A 16,015-nucleotide genomic window follows, 5' to 3' on the forward strand; every position below is an offset into this window, starting at 1 on the left:
TTGAACACTGAATATGTGCGAATAAATACTTTTATACTGCACAGAAGAAGCTTCAAATAACTCATTAATGTGAAGATTTTTATGAGATAACCTGTGTTACAATCATTAGACTCTGACCAATATTTTTGTACCTGCTCCTATGGCTAGGTTGATACATGGAGACACACATTTGGGAAGAGATGCTATGATACGCATATTTAGACAGGCGTGGTTCAACTCGAAGTTCAGAAACATAGCAGAGGCACTCTGCCAGAGGTGTCTGGTTTGCCAGCAATTTAACCCAGGAAAGAAAACTGTAGTGTTGCCGGGAAATATTGGAAAGGCAGAGGGCCCTTTTATTCGACTACAACTTGACTTTATTCAGTTACCCCCTTGTCGAGGAATGAAATACGTACTTGTCATGGTCTGCCTGTTCTCAAAATGGGTAGAAGCCTACCCTGCATGCAGGAATGATAGCCTCACAGTAGCCAAGTTGTTACTTAGGGAACTTATACCTCGGTACGGATTCCCAGTCACAATTGAATCAGACAGAGGAAAACATTTCCATAGTGAAGTGATAAAACAGATTTGAGAAGCATTCAAGATGACGCAAAAACTGCACTGTGCATATCGCCCAGAGGCTTCTGGAGTGGTAGAACAACTGAATGGCACTATCAAATCAAGATTGGGAAAGATGTGTGAATCTACTCAAATGGAATGGCCAGATGCTTTACCCCTTGTTTTACTGGGACTCAGAAGTATTCCAGACCGGAACACAGGCTTGAGTCCCCATGAGATACTGATGGGAAGAGCAATGCGGCAAGCATGGGTGCCAGGATACAAAATTGATGATTTTGGTACTAGAATACTCTAAAGAACTGGCTGACCAAGTGCGTTCTATCTCTCACCAGGTTGGGGAAGACGCTGTCGCCAGACCAACAACTCCAGAACATGACTTGAACCCAGGTGATTGGGTTGTAATAAAGAAACATAGTTGCCTTGCACCAAGGTGGGGAAAACCACGACAAGTAATTCTGGTTACCACCACAGCCGTGAAATGTGCAGGGGTACCACGGTGGATCCATGCCAGCCAAACTAAGAAAGTGACTGAACCTGAAGAAACTGAGGCTGAAGGTTGTGCAGTGGAGGGGTCCCAAGATATCAGTCCTGAAGTAGCTGAAGAAGAACAGCCGAGCTCCAGTCAAGATGACTGGGTCCCAATAATCGACTTGACTATAGATCCTGTGAGAACAAGAAGACAAACCTATTTACATAGGCAGTGGGACAGTGAGGACGAGACAGGTGTAGAGGAAGATACTCAGATCGAAATCCATATCAAATCTGATACTGAGGAGGACCAGATAGGGAAAGAACAAGCATTTGACACTCCAACAACTCCTGAGCCAGAAGAGGGACAGATAGAAATTAGGGCGGAAGTTCAAGCAGAAGAAAATCAAAAGTTCGATGTGCTTGAACAGGACCAGATAGGACTAGAAAATTGTGTTCAGGAAGAATAAAACGAAACAAATCAAAGCCAAACTCAGCATATACCTGAACAAGGCCAATTTAGGGACCAGGCAGAAGAGACTGATGTAAGACCTGGAACTAGTCAGTTAGGGAAAAACACAGAAGACGATGTTGAAACAAATGTGCCACAACTGAACGAAAATAAAAGTGTTTGAAGAAAGCCAAGACACAGTGCCAGTTAAAAGACTCAAAAGGAGATGCAGTACCCAGATTTGTCAAGAGACTGAGACTATGACTAAAGACAATAAACAAAGAACCTGAGCAGATAAATGAAGTCGCAAGTCAAACTGATCCGTCTGTGATAAAAACCAGGAGGAGTGCCCGAATAAAGAGACTGAATAACAAGTATCAGAGTCCTGAGTGGACTTACTTCGTATTGGAAGACTTTGAAAATCTTGAAATAGGTGATGAAAGTGATGAAGAATTAATTATTGACCAGACCGACGAAGAAGCGAAACTAACCTGAAAGTTGCCCCGAGTAAGCAAGCTGTGCGGAGTTACAAAGAGGGGTTGAAGCTTCTTTTGAGTCAAAATGTCCGATTCCTCTTTGAATGGGAGACCGAGACGAGGTTGTTTAAAAACATGCTGCAAAGTATGTTTGTGTAGTGTAGCAATAGTGCTGAAACTTTGGATAGGACTAACAATAGCTATTCCTTCTATGATGAGTAAAGACACAAACCTGTACCCTACTAATCAATTGCCAAAGGACACTTAAAAGTTACAAACTAGAAATACACCACAAAGAGTAGATACACCACAAAGAGCACTTAGCCTTAAACAAGAAAAGGTAGATTTAGAAGCACCAGATGAGGAAGGTTTACATTATAATAAAATCAAAAACAGAACTCACTTGAATGTATTTGCAAACCTGTTAGTACATTAAGTAGAAGCAATGGAAGTAGTTGATTGCTATGTCTGCATGAAGCTGCCTACCTAAGTAGCTGAAGGTGTGACATACCACCATTTGCCACTAACATATGGAATTTCCTGTAGTGTTTTATCTAGCTTATTTTGCAAAAGAGGACCGTTGCTGTATTACTATTCTAACTTAGATGTGATATTTTCTTAACTTCCCGTGCGAAGAAACCTAAACCCTGCACATACAACTAGAGATGTAGCAAAATACATGAGTGAATATTTTCTAACTGTAGGTAAAATATAGATGACGCACATAAAGATAACCTGACCTGTTCATTACACGAAAAAGAGAAATAGAAAATGTTTCTAAATATGGTAGGGAAAAGAAGAGAAAGTTTCCAAAAGAAAGCAAAACACAAGAATCAGAAAACCTCTAAATGAGCTGAAAGCATAGGGAGCACCTCAAATGGTGGGGCTAATGCTTCTATGTTGCTGAATTTTGAAAAGAAGGGGAAACTTTGTCTTCAAAGAGAAAGAACCAGTTATTATAACAATATATTCATTGGTTCCAGTGAATGCGAACACAATCACAAGGTAATTGGGGGTTGGGGTTTTAAAGATGGGTCTGAACCTGTGTTTCCTGGAATTTATTATATATGTGGAAAGGCTTATTTCAAATTACCCGACCATTGGTATGGGAGTTGTTACTTTGGTATTGTCTTCCCAAAGATATACCAGGTGGGGAAAATCACTGAAAGAACTAATGAATTAGTACGTAATAAAAGAGAAAGCGTTGGTGAAATAGTAGGTGATATTTTTAGTGCATTGATACCTACAGTGGGAGTGGCTCTGAATACACACATAATTTGCAAATTGTCAACAGTAGTAGATCGGTTATCAACTGACACTGCTGGAGGTTTCCTGATGGTCAATACCGAACTGGTTGCGATCAGATCTATGGTTTTACAAAATCGACTTGCTCTTGACATGTTATTGGCAAAAGAGGGCAGAGTCTGCAGAATGTTGAAATCGCAACATTGTTTCACTTACATACCAGACAAAAGTGTGGAAATCAAAGGGTATGTAAGAAACATTGCAAATTTGGAAAAGGAGCTTAAACCACTGGAGGTTGATAGTGTCTGGAAGAGACTTACTGATGGTCTCTCCGCTGTAGGTAGCTGGTTTTCTAATTTAGGTAAAAGTTGTGTGAGCAAAATACTGATGCCAATAGCGGGAATAGGTTTACTAGTGATCATAATAATAATTTGCTGCAAATGTCGAAAGCACAAAAAGAAATATTCTGTGAATAGGCGAGGAGTAAAAAGAAATGTCGAAGAACTTGAATTCGAAGAATTGAATAACCAGATTTATAAAAGGATGAAAAATTCTCATCCTAATAAAGATGTGGAGAAAAAGAGAAATAGAAAGTTCGATAACACCAGAGTCTTAGCCCATGCCCTAGAAAAAGCGAAACTTTTGAATACCCCCACAGTAGCGGTCACATTAGACGCTGAAAAAGCCTTCGACAAGGTCGACTGGACCTTCCTTGAGGCAGTATTACACAAATTTAATCTAGGGGCGACATTCACTAAACTTGTAATGGCTCTGTATGCCGGTCCTACAGCTAGGGTTAGAGCGGGAGGCTCCTTTTCCTCATCCTTCTGCCTGAAACAGGGAACAAGACAAGGATGCCCATTATCACCATCTCTGTTTTTACTAGCGATAGAACCTTTTCTATACCATATCCGGAATAATGAGGCCATTGCAGGTGTTCCATTTGATGACTGTACTGTGAAATTAACTGCATACGCCGATGATGTGCTCATTTTGACGGAGAGAGCTGATGAAGCTATCCCGGCTTTAATGGACACGATTGACGGGTATTCCAAAGTTTCGGGGTACAAGCTGAATAAGGACAAAACAGAAGTCAAGCTGTTGAATAACATCGGGGGTAAAGAAATACTTGGCTCATCTGGCCTCACCTGGCAGCCAAAAGCTTTTAAATACCTGGGCTTAGATTTTGAGAAGGACTTAATAACAACCCTGAAGGTGAATGAGGACCTAACATTAAAAAAGATCTCTGCGTTATTAGATAGCTGGTCACCCAAGTTTTTGTCCTGGTGGGGTAGGGCTGAGACCCTTAAAATGATGTGCACACCTCTGGTTAACTACCTGTCTTGCATTCCCCCAATGACTTTCACGGACGAGTTCATCAAAAAAGTGGACAGGTTGTTTGGGGAGTTCCTGTGGCGAGGGAAAAAAGCCAGGATATCATTGAAAAAGTTGCAACTGGCAAAAGAAAAGGGCGGCCTGAGCCTTCCCTCGTTCAGGAACTACCAGGCGGCTTTCCTTTGCAAGCAGGGGGCTCTATGGCTAGTTGACCCTACATCCTACACTCCAGTATGGCTATCTATTGAGCGATCATTGCTGGCGCATGCACCCCTCTCGGCTCTCCTCAGCATGGACTTGACCCATGTACCTCACTCCAAATATATCCCACTAAATACCAGAAGAGCCCTCCTCAGGCTTGACCAGTCCCATAAAACTGACGCAGTGTTAAAGAAATCTACCCTAGTCTCGCTATGGCATAATCCTATGTTTCGGATAGAGGGGAAAACCCTTTATTGGGAGCTGTGGGCTGAACGAGGTATCCATATGGTAAGTGACCTTTATGAAAACGGTATGCCCATTCCTTTTTCGACACTGCAAGAGAAATTTAATTTGCCACCCATAGAATTCTATCAATTCTTGAAATTGAAAGCCGTTATCTCTAAACGTGCCCTCACTACAGATTTACCATGACTCTTGACACGTCTCCGGCTACTCTACCATGCTAACCATTTTGTCTCCAGAATATATAAATTGCTCCTCCCCCTGCCCAAGAAATCACATAAGTTAACGGAAAGCAAGTGGGAGTCGGAATCTAACTCGACAGGGATATCAATAGATTGGGAGGTAATACACAACACTGCATTATCGAATAAGGTCTCCCAAATTCTCTGTCAAACTAAATATATGTTGCTGAACAGAGTGTTCTGGACCCCTCAGAAGCTGTTCAAATGTAATCTAAAGGATACGCCCAATTGTTGGAACTGCCAGGCAGCACCTGGAGACCTGGCGCACATGCTTTTTGACTGTCCCCTATTAAGTACATTTTGGAGAAAAATCTTTGCCTATATTCAACAAGTGTTTGGAATCACACCCGTTCAGGACTTTTTATACGTCATTTTGGGCCCTTTCGAAGCACAATTACCTGACATACATGACTGACAACTGCTAGATATCATGTTGACATTGGCGTGCAAGGTCATTCTCTGTAATTGGAAAAACTTTGAGGGAGTCAACTTTAAAATATGGTTCGAATGGCTCTCCTTTTTGAGAGGGGCGGACAATCCAGCACTGCAGTCAGCCACATGGACGCCTTCTAACAGGAAATTGTGGTCCTCCTTAGATGTGTCATCCTTCCACTTTGAACCTCCATGATCTGAACCTCCATGATACAAACCTCGAGAGATTGGCTATCTTTATGTACATCAATATCTCTGTTTGACCCCTCAGATTCCATGTTTACATACTTTATTGTATATTCCATGTTTAAATACTTTACTGTATACTTAATGTCTCCTATACTGCGACTCATGTTTCTGTAAGCCGATTGCTAATGATATATTGATACATCTGTCCTTTTCTCTTACTCCTCCTTTCCTCTCTACTCCCTATTTTTTTCTCTATTCCTTTGAATTTTGGTACGCGTCATTATGATCAATAATGCATTTATCTATGTATTGGATGATTTATTGTATTGTCTTTGCTTTCCTTTTCTTCAATAAAAAAGATTTGAATAAAAAAAAAAAAAAAAAAGAAAGTTCGAAGAAATTGAACTGGGTGAAATGTGAAAAGTTGGCATCTGATTCCATTAATTGTGATGATATAAAATATCATCAAAGAGGGGATTGGCGGAGCAAGGATTCGCACGTAAAGCGACTTGCTTGAACTCATGAACCTCGAATAACGTTAATTAACTAATCAATATGTTTGTCTTATTAATTTGCCCTTTTCCGACATTGGGTGTCTGAGTGATGCTTGCCTATGTGTTTACTAATCCTAATACGGCTGCAACCTAAAATGGCCGCTGCTACGCGGGAATTTAGACTGCGCATGCGTCGGTCATACCCTTGTAACGTGACGTATTTGTTGTCTTGGTAGGAAACTGTTTGCACTTGCACAGTAGAGCTAAAATGGCTGCTTTGTGTTCTCACATGCAAGAAGCTTGCATTGCTGCTTTTGCTAAGCTGTTCGTTCTGCTTAATCATAACGATATAGTTTATTTTACAGTAATGGAGTAGTGTAGAAATTCATGGTATACAGTGAAATCATTTAATTTATGTTCTAAGACTGTTTCCTTTTACCTTTCATGTATCGTAAACTTTGGGCCTGAGAGACGGGAATACTCCATTCTGAAAGTCCTCTGCACATGGCACCCTATGAGAGGAAGGCTGAAAGCAGCTGACATTGAAACCCAGCCAGATGGCAACTCTAGCCAAGATGCGCCTGGGAAGACAACTCTCACCTAGCCGAAGAAGCTGAACTGTACTAAAACTAATACAATGTATACAATGTTAAATTCACCATTGTTATGTGGAAAGCAGATGTAATGAGAACCTGGAATTCTATGGGCGTGTACGAAAATTCAAATGAGGAGCGTGAGAAAGCTCAAATTTTAGATAGTATGATGACCTGTCCTTCCCTCTGTCCAATCGAAATTGGGGATCCTTACACTTGCAACATTGGGGGGTGGTATACTGACCTGGAAAACAGTATAACTGGCCTAGGTTTAGCTAGAGAAATTGTCCGAATAGCTGACCCGTCGCTGACCCAACGCACTCAATAGCTGATCGAGTACAGAGGTGCTGCGAAGCACTCTGTCAGAGGACTCGCTGGCCCAATCGGGGTTTTGGGGACCTAAAGTGCTGGCGAAGCACTTTGCTGGGGAATTCGATAACCCAATCGGGGTTCTGACTGATAGCTGCAGAGAGGGTGTAGCACAGGCGTTGCAACTGAACTGCGGGTGCTGGTCTCAACTTTGGTGGTCCGGTTCTGATCCAAATCTGGGTTTTCCTGTCCTGTCTCTGACCTGCACTTGTTGGCCTACTGGCGTTTGCAATTTCGGGGTTTCTGTCCATAACTGACTCGTGGCCAGGGTTGGTCTTCACTCCGTTCTAGGTAAATATAAATCTGTGAGGGAAACATATTTGCGTCCTTTTCTTACCCGTCCCTTAATTTTGCTGAAGCTATAACTGCATATGTTCCTTTTTCCTTCCTTGGTGACGAAGTGCCAAAGTCATAAGCTTGTCATTATTAGCGTGTTCCATTATCTCCCCTCCTCCCTAGTCGTGGGTGTTAAGTAGCGGGTTTCCTTCCAATAAATAGATGATCCTTTTCTTTACCCTTCCTTTAGACAAACCAAAGTGGTTATTCTGAATTATTCAGTGTGTTCCTTTTCTTACCCTTCCTATAGCTACATGATAACCCAGTTTCGTCATTACAATTTCATGTTCCTTTTTCTTACCCATTCCCTTGAAAGCGACTAAAACTGTGACCTTTTAGCGTGTTCCTTATTTTTCCCGTCCTTTAGGAAATACCTTTTCAAGTCTGATTTCTGTGAGTTCATTATAGTATGTTGCCTGTTCTTACCTTCCCTTTAGACTTCTAAATGGTTGGCATCATATATCTTTTACATAGTTATACGCTCTTCATGATTCTGGTTATTGATAGCTTGCTTGCTGTAAATCTTTTACTCACAACAATTGAAGAAGATTAGATAAAGGTTTTTCAAAACTTCCTGAGTCTGTGGCCATTTACACGAGTGCAATGTTATTATAGTTTTACTGCTTATCTTTGCAGCTAACTCCCTAATCCATTGTGGTCATAGGTACCAGTGACAATGATTTGTAAGTTAATGGTATAGGAATCAGTTAGGATTAAAAGACTGGTAGAGAGTGTAGGTTACCCTATTAAGCAATTATGGTAAACAGAATTATGGGCCCAAGTACGCATATGGTAAAAAATATAGCCGGGTGACCTGCGCGCTCTATCAGGCCTATAATCTCATTATGTGCAAAAAGAGCAGAGGCAAGCACGCTTGCTTAATTGCTGCTGCAATCAACCAGTGTCCGCCTAATCAAAATGCCATGAAGCTCCAAATACCCAATTCAAAGAAGGAATAAAAACACAAACTCACTGTGGACAACAGACAGCCCTTCACATATACATCCAGCAGTTTTGATATGAAATCACGTCCATAATATCAACAGCACTTTCTGGGCCATAAGTATTCATTATATAACCTCACATGCCTTCCGGGCACCTGAGCACACAAGCCATACCGCCAAACGTTATTTGGCTGGAAATCATATCAAGTGACCTTTAATACCACTCGCATTTGCGCACAATACTGCTAAAATCACACACGTCATTTGTATGAGCAAAATAAGTGGCTTAAGCACTGGACAGCGGTGCAAAAGGGGGTGGTGATGGACGGAGCATCTGAACCAATCAAACACTCACACCCAGTCAAAAGATCTGGGTTTGATCCATCACCATTCTTTAGCCCACTCTGCCACCCCAGTTCAGACATGGCTATATGCAAATCAGTCTGACCATGTGCCTCATGGGAACAGTCCAGCCCGAACTGCCAAGCCATGCCTTCCCTGGACCGGAAACAAGCTTCCGAGGACCGGTTTCTGGCATTCCAGCCGTCTTCAGCCCGGCTTGCTTGAATCCAGTGGCAAAGTGAGCAAGGGACTCACGTCTGAGCATACCCTGCCACACTTATGGTGGCCAAAAGCGGTGCAAAAGGGGGTGGTGATGGACGGAGCATCTGAACCAATCAAACACTCACACCCAGTCAAAAGATCTGGGTTTGATCCATCACCGTTCTTTAGCCCACTCTGCCACCCCAGTTCAGACATGGCTATATGCAAATCAATCTGACCCTGTGCCTCATGGGAACAGTCCAGCCCGAACTGCCAAGCCATGCCTTCCCTGGACCGGAAAAAGGCTTCAGAGGACCGGTTTCTGGCATTCCAGCCGTCTTCAGCCCGGCTTGCTCGAATCCAGTGGCAAAGTGAGCAAGGGACCCACGTCTGAGCATACCCTGCCACACTTATGACGGCCAAAAGCGGTGCAAAAGGGGGTGGTGATGGACGGAGCATCTGAACCAATCAAACACTCACACCCAGTCAAATGATCTGGGTTTGACCCATCACCGTTCTTTAGCCCACTCTGCCACCCCAGTTCAGACATGGCTATATGCAAATCAGTCTGACCCTGTACCCTTAAGCACTGGACCGCCATGGAATCCAGGGAATTTAAAGTACCGGTCTTAGGCACAGGCACCCATACGCAGCAAACCACACATCAAAGATACCATGATAAGCAAAAGATTACCAATTAAAATCTTCCCTATCCGGGCGTCAATGATTCCAGACAACCTCGAATACAAATGAACGAGAATTTAAATTATGTAAAGTCACCCAGACTTCGACAGCACCACACAAAATGCTTTATCAAACGTTGCTTACAAACGTATAGACCTTCTAGGACAGAGGACCGTGTTTTCTCAGGAAAGAACAGTTCAATGATATTCTAAATATATATAAAGAAAATTCTAAACAATACTTCTGTGCTCAGTGTATAACGATAAGTATTCCTCATACCCGTATTCTTGTCGCTGCTCTCGATCTTGCCGGCCGTATACTAACATGAACCACTGGCCACTTCTCAGCGATGGTCCGTCCCCACCACACCCGGAGTTGACAGCTCCACCTCCTGCAGCACGTCTGACCACCAGCAGCCCTCCCCAAACCCCAGGGGTTCGTCACAACCGCCTCACCCCTGACATCAACCTCAGACCCTGCACGACAATAGGCAGGTGTCTGGCTTTCCCTGACTCCGGTGTGAGCTACTATAATAGCACAGACACCACTCAATCCAGAGCCCAGCTCCCAAAAATCCCAAGGACTGCTGTTAAACATCGAGAGGCGATCTCACCCCACGGCAGTCAATGTAATATGTTTCACATGGTTCCGTACTAACCGTGGCTGTTGCGGCGGTAGCTCTGTCGGGCTGCGCCCTTCGATGGCCTGGGGCTCCTCTGCTGCGGGTAGCGGGCTTCCTCCGACGCTCCCCGCGCGGCTTCATGCTGCCAGTGGAGCGGGCGCGGGTCACTCGGTGACACCAGCAGCCCTAGCCACAGCAAGCAACCACTTCCGGTTACACAACACCGAGCGCCCAGCATGGAAATAGAAGAAAGACTGACACTTAACGGCAAGAAAAGTGAAGGAAGGGAGCACGGCAGGCGCCATTTTACATTATCAGTAACGGTGTATTCAATGTGTAGAACTACGGGGCACGGTGTTGTTTATGCTTTCGATCAAATATATATTATATAAACGTTTCAACAGGAATGTGGCAGATATCTAGTTTCTATGCATTACTCACATCAGCGAAACATCCTGTTATATGACTCGAATCAATGTACCGAAAATATGTGCAATTTAAACGACCCAAAGACTTACCCAGTGTGGGATTTTCGTGTGAAACGACGCGGAGACCTAGGCAGCCGTTGCTTCGTTGCAACTGAAAATACGGGGGCCGAAATCGCAGCTATTTCTATGCTCATTGCAAAAGAGAGCCTAGGACGCCTTTTAATTTTGACAAAAGCGCAGTCGAAACGCGCCCATTGACCCAGTTCAACGTCATCGGCTAGCAAGGCCGCCATATATAAAAAGGTGTTTTCCATTTTAATGAAACAATTATGTCATAAAACACAGATCAACGTACCTTGGGATAAGCATTAAAGAACCATTGATATTTAACACAATAAGTAGCCCACACATTGCTAAAATAACAATGAAAACAGTCTACTTTTTATTGAAACATTCACGTTTTACGAAAAGCGCATTTTATTTTTCATAAACTATATGGTTAAGAGACTGAGTTTTTTCAAAGAAAAACTTTGCTGTAGCCGATTATTTTCTCGTTCTCTGTATGTGCCATTGTGGAGTTCACTGTCGGCCACTCGTGTGGGGCGCGCAGTATGAAAGCACACTTCATAAACTACTAATTTAAATCAGCCTTGCTGGTAAAATAAAGAGGAGCGTGCAATGGCATGCCCGAAGGATTGGTGCTTAGTCAGGCTGTCAATAGTACGTTCTTCTGTCACCGTGAGTCAGCGAACCTGATCAACCTGTGTGCTTGTAGCTGAGCCTTTTCTCCCAAAACAAATACTCTTAACTATCCAGAACACAAGTATTTACGCATGTCTTTAAGTTAACATTTTTAAACAATAATTATTGACCCCCCCTCAAAAAAAAAGAAAACGGGAAGAAAATTGTTGAGCTAAAGTGGTCAGTGCTCGCATTTACAGGAGGAATGCGATTTAGTTACTTACTGCTGGCAGGGCAGTATGAAGAACCTCTGCCTCTGTCTATCCTGGGAAAGTTTCTGTACTTTGAATTCCTTGCTTATTAGAACCTAATTCTATTACAGGACCGGAGGCTTCAGATTATGCTTCTCAATCTTTACTGCATAAACACAGCAGCCAATGAAAATGTATATTTTCAGTAAACATTAACACAAAAACTTCATTACCCATGAACACCATGAGTATAGGCACGCCCCCACAGTCCATAAGAACCCCTTGCGTGCTCCCATCATCCTCTTTCTTTGCTGCTCACAAGCCAGAGTTAAGTGCACCTTCCCTGTCCCCTCACTCTGCTTGTTGGTTTGGGGGTGCTTGGGAGACTGTTGTGTATATATATTTGAATTGAGGCTGGTCGCTCCGCTGCTTGATTGAGGACATAAGTCTTATTTGGTGTGCTTATTGGTGTTATTTCTCCTGTTGTGGTGTTTGGGGGCTTTTTGTGGTGCGAGGCGGATCGCGAGCGCTCACCTTGCGCTGCGCTCGTATTGGGCCGGCTTTGCCTCAGGCAGCTCCCGCTGTGGAGCGCGCGCGTCCAGCGCTATCAGGACGGTCTCTGACCGGCGGGGGGCCGCCGCGATCACCAGTTGGGCCCGTTCGCCGGCAGCCTGAGGGCGCGCAGGAGCTCCCTAATGCGCCCTGTGTAAAGGCCGGGTGGCTCACGGCCGACGCGCGCGCCCAAAAACGCTGATCAATTGGGCTGCTTTTTAGTAGCATTTGGTAGCGTTTTGGGCGGCGCGCCTCGGCACGTTCCCCAGGCTTACTGGAACGCGCGTTTACTCGTTCCACACACCGGCTGGCCCCTCGTTTTACCGCCAGTGCTGGCTGTATTAATCCAGGGTCCAGAGTGAGCACACACTCTTCATATATTTGGGCCCTAGGTCTTTGACCTTGCTGACTACAGCTTTGCTGAGGGGGTTTGGGTACAGTTGCCTATTTACTACCTTCTTGTGTGCAGTGGGCTGACCCCCTCCACCACCCCCTACACCTGCCTCAGTAGTATCTTCTCATTGAGTAACCATGGAAAATTGGGTAAAATACCCCGAAGAGGGGGAGGCAGATGGGGAGGACAACAATGACGGGCAGCAGGAAGCTGTTCTTGAGGACAATATTGTCGAAGCTTTGGATGCCTCGGTCCAAGCTTCAGTTGAGAGAGCAATGGAGAAGAAGGTCCCCCAGACTGTGCAGCAAGCACTCGCAGTGGCCCTGCGCCCCATTCGCAAGCAGTTAGAAGGCTTTGCTAAGCGCCACGGATATGACAAGAGTAGGAAGCAGAAGCGAGTTACTCCCTCTACCTCTACTTCCATTTCGGACGAGCGCCAACTGTGGCCACATGCACAATCCATGGCCTCATTGCCGACTCGTGACGTCCCAACTGAGCATCGTTCTGGTGGCAAAGCGAAAAGTAAGCGCCAGATCGTGGTAGACACGGATACTACCACCACTAATACGGATACCAATACGGACACTGATTCCTCGGAGGAGCAGCCTCCTCCCCCTAAAAAGGCCAAGCCGGCTCCCAAGTCAGTGGAGGACAAAGCCTCTAAGGCTTTCCACTTTGACCCCTCTGACATCGTTCATCCTCGGTCTTCGGACTGGGTTCCGCCGGCGGACGTCTCTGACTATATTCATGACCACCTCCGGAAGAGTTTCACTCGGGAGGTGCGCAACCGGCTGCGGTCGGAATGCCCGCGTCCAGATATTCCGGACTGTGTCGCGGACACACCGGAAATAGACGCAAGTATGCTGACATTCCTAAAGAAATTTTCCAAGGATCCTAAAAGAGGGCTTGACAGGGCCTGGCGGGGCTGTCAAGACAAAATGCTTGATGTCATTGGACCCCTGGCGAAGATCCTAGAGATGGCCTTAGCGGCCAAGGAAGGGGCGACTCCTGTGGATCCGGACATCTTGGCTGAGTGGACTCAGCGCGCGATTTGCTTTCTGGGCAACGCGAATTGCGCTGTCTCTTCGGAGAGGCGCAAGTCCTTACTAATGCGCATGGACAGCAATTTAACGGAACTGGCGGAGGCAGAACCGGGCCCTCTGGTGGTGGGTGTCTCTTTGGAGACAGGTTCGTGAAAGATGTCACCAAGTATGTTGGCACCTTCACCGCATTGGATAAGGCCCAGAGTGGTATTAAGCGCGCCCTCACGCAGGGTGTTTTCAACAGGGCCGGGCGAGGCGGGGGTCGCTCGTCAGGCCGAGGGTTCCAGAGAGGCTCCCAGAGAGGTGATTTTGGCCGCGGCCGCGGTGAGTGGGACTCTACCCGCGGAGGAACCTTCTATCCATCACGAAGAGGCTTCAACAAAGGCCGTTTCCAGTCGGGAAACAACAGGGCGAATTTCAAGGCCCATCAAAGTTCCGGTGAGTCTCACAGATGTGTCTTTCCTTCCATTGGGGGGTCGCACGCAGCATTGTCTGCTGCATTGGCAGGTGTTAACTCAAGATGCTTGGGTCTTGCAGACTATTCAGGGGTTCCGGCTGGAATTCTATTCTCCTCCTGCGCAAGCGTTCCCCCCGCCACCTCTCCATTTTTCCCAACTAGATCACAGTTTTATAGAGGCAGAGGTGGCAGACTTGCTGAGGAAGGGCGCGATCGCTATTTGCCAGAGAAGCCCTCGCGGCTTCGCCAGCAATGTCTTTCTAGTCCAAAAGAAGGGAGGTGGCAACAGGCTTGTACTCAACCTCAGAGAATTCAACCAGTATCTGGTGTACAACCATTTCAAAATGGAGGGTATTCACATGTTAGCGGATTTGTTACAAGAAGGAGATTGGTTAGTGCGACTAGATCTGAAAGATGCATATCTTTCTATTCCAATTTTTCCTCCGCACCGCAGATTCCTGCAGTTTCATTGGAACGGCCGGTGGTACGAGTATTTAGCTCTTCCTTTCGGTCTCTCCTCGGCTCCCTGGTGTTTCACCAAGGTCATGAAACCAGTGGTAGCCTTCCTCAGAGAAAGGGGAGTGCGCATGATCATTTACCTAGACGACATACTGATCATGGCACAGGACCGGTCAGTGTTGCTGCAACACTTGACCATGACTATTTCCTTGTTGCAAAGCCTGGGGTTTGTGATAAATCTTGCGAAGTCAGTGGTGTCCCCGGCTCAGGTGATAGATTTTCTGGGGTTCACGATCAACTCCCTCACTGCGCAGCTGCATCTTCCACAAGCGAAGTTGAGGGAGCTGAAGAAGGAGATCAGGAAATTACTGGACAGTCAATTGGTCACGCTCAGAACCCTGGCCAGGATTGTAGGGGTTCTGGCGTCGTCAATTCAGGCGATATTTCCGGGTCCTTTACATTACAGGGCCCTCCAACGCCTGAAGATCAGGCACCTTCAGAAGGGTCTCTCATACACGGACTCGGTCCCGCTTACGGACGAGGTTCGGCACGAACTCCAATGGTGGCTAGGCCACGTGGATGCCTGGAACGGCAGGGCGATCTTTGGGTCGCGGCCGGACGTAGTAATCGAGTCAGACGCCAGCCGATGGGGCTGGGGTGCGCGTTGTGGAGAGGTTTCCACAGGCGGCAGGTGGTCATCACAGGACCTGGAACTTCACATAAATTGTTTAGAATTACTGGCGGGATCGTTCGCGGTCCGCACGCTATCCCCGAAGCAGACATCATGTTGTATCCTCCTGCGTCTGGACAATGTGTCAGCGGTGAGGTATATCAACAAGTTGGGCGGCACGAGGTCGTCTCTTCTTGTCCAAATAGCCAAGGATTTCTGGCACTACTGCCTTCAGAACCAGATATCAGTCATCGCGGAGTATATTCCGGGACAAGCCAATCAGGTGGCGGACTGGAACTCCAGACACTTGAGGGATTTCAGCGACTGGAAGCTGCTTCCCCAGGTCTTCCTTTGGCTACAAGCGATTTGGGGTCCATTTCAGACGGACCTTTTCGCCTCCAGGTTGACATACCAACTAACCCGATTCTTCAGTTGGAGACCGGATCCGCTTGCGACAGCGACGGACGCATTCCTACAGGAGTGGTCGCAAGGGATCCAGTATGCTTTTCCCCCCTTCCTGTTGATTCCCAGAGTGATGACTCAGGTGATACGACAAGGGGCGGAGATAGTCATGGTGACTCCTTGGTGGACGTCACAAGCGTGGTTTCCCAAATTGTTACAGTGGAGCTGCGACCGCCCCCGGCTATTACCGGAT

General features: G+C 45.8%; 1 protein-coding gene across 2 annotated transcripts in view; it reads right to left on the reverse strand.

The window, feature by feature from the left end:
- TOPORS (TOP1 binding arginine/serine rich protein, E3 ubiquitin ligase) overlaps window positions 1–11,114 on the reverse strand; it is a 53,037-nt gene extending 41,923 nt beyond the window's left edge. Inside the window, exon 1 of one of the 2 annotated variants that reach the window (XM_078675994.1) lies at window positions 10,944–11,114. Coding sequence is in view for 1 of the 2 variants with exons in the window: in XM_078675993.1 (XP_078532119.1) it covers window positions 10,462–10,566 (105 nt within the window). In the remaining variant the exon portion in view is untranslated. Of the gene's footprint in view, window positions 1–10,461; window positions 10,662–10,943 lie in introns of those variants that run through there. The other variant, XM_078675993.1, reaches the window with a different exon arrangement.
- Window positions 11,115–16,015: the final 4,901 nt, after the last annotated feature.

The sequence above is a fragment of the Lissotriton helveticus genome, chromosome 2_1, assembly GCF_964261635.1.
Source record: "Lissotriton helveticus chromosome 2_1, aLisHel1.1, whole genome shotgun sequence".
Taxonomy (NCBI): domain Eukaryota; kingdom Metazoa; phylum Chordata; class Amphibia; order Caudata; family Salamandridae; genus Lissotriton; species Lissotriton helveticus.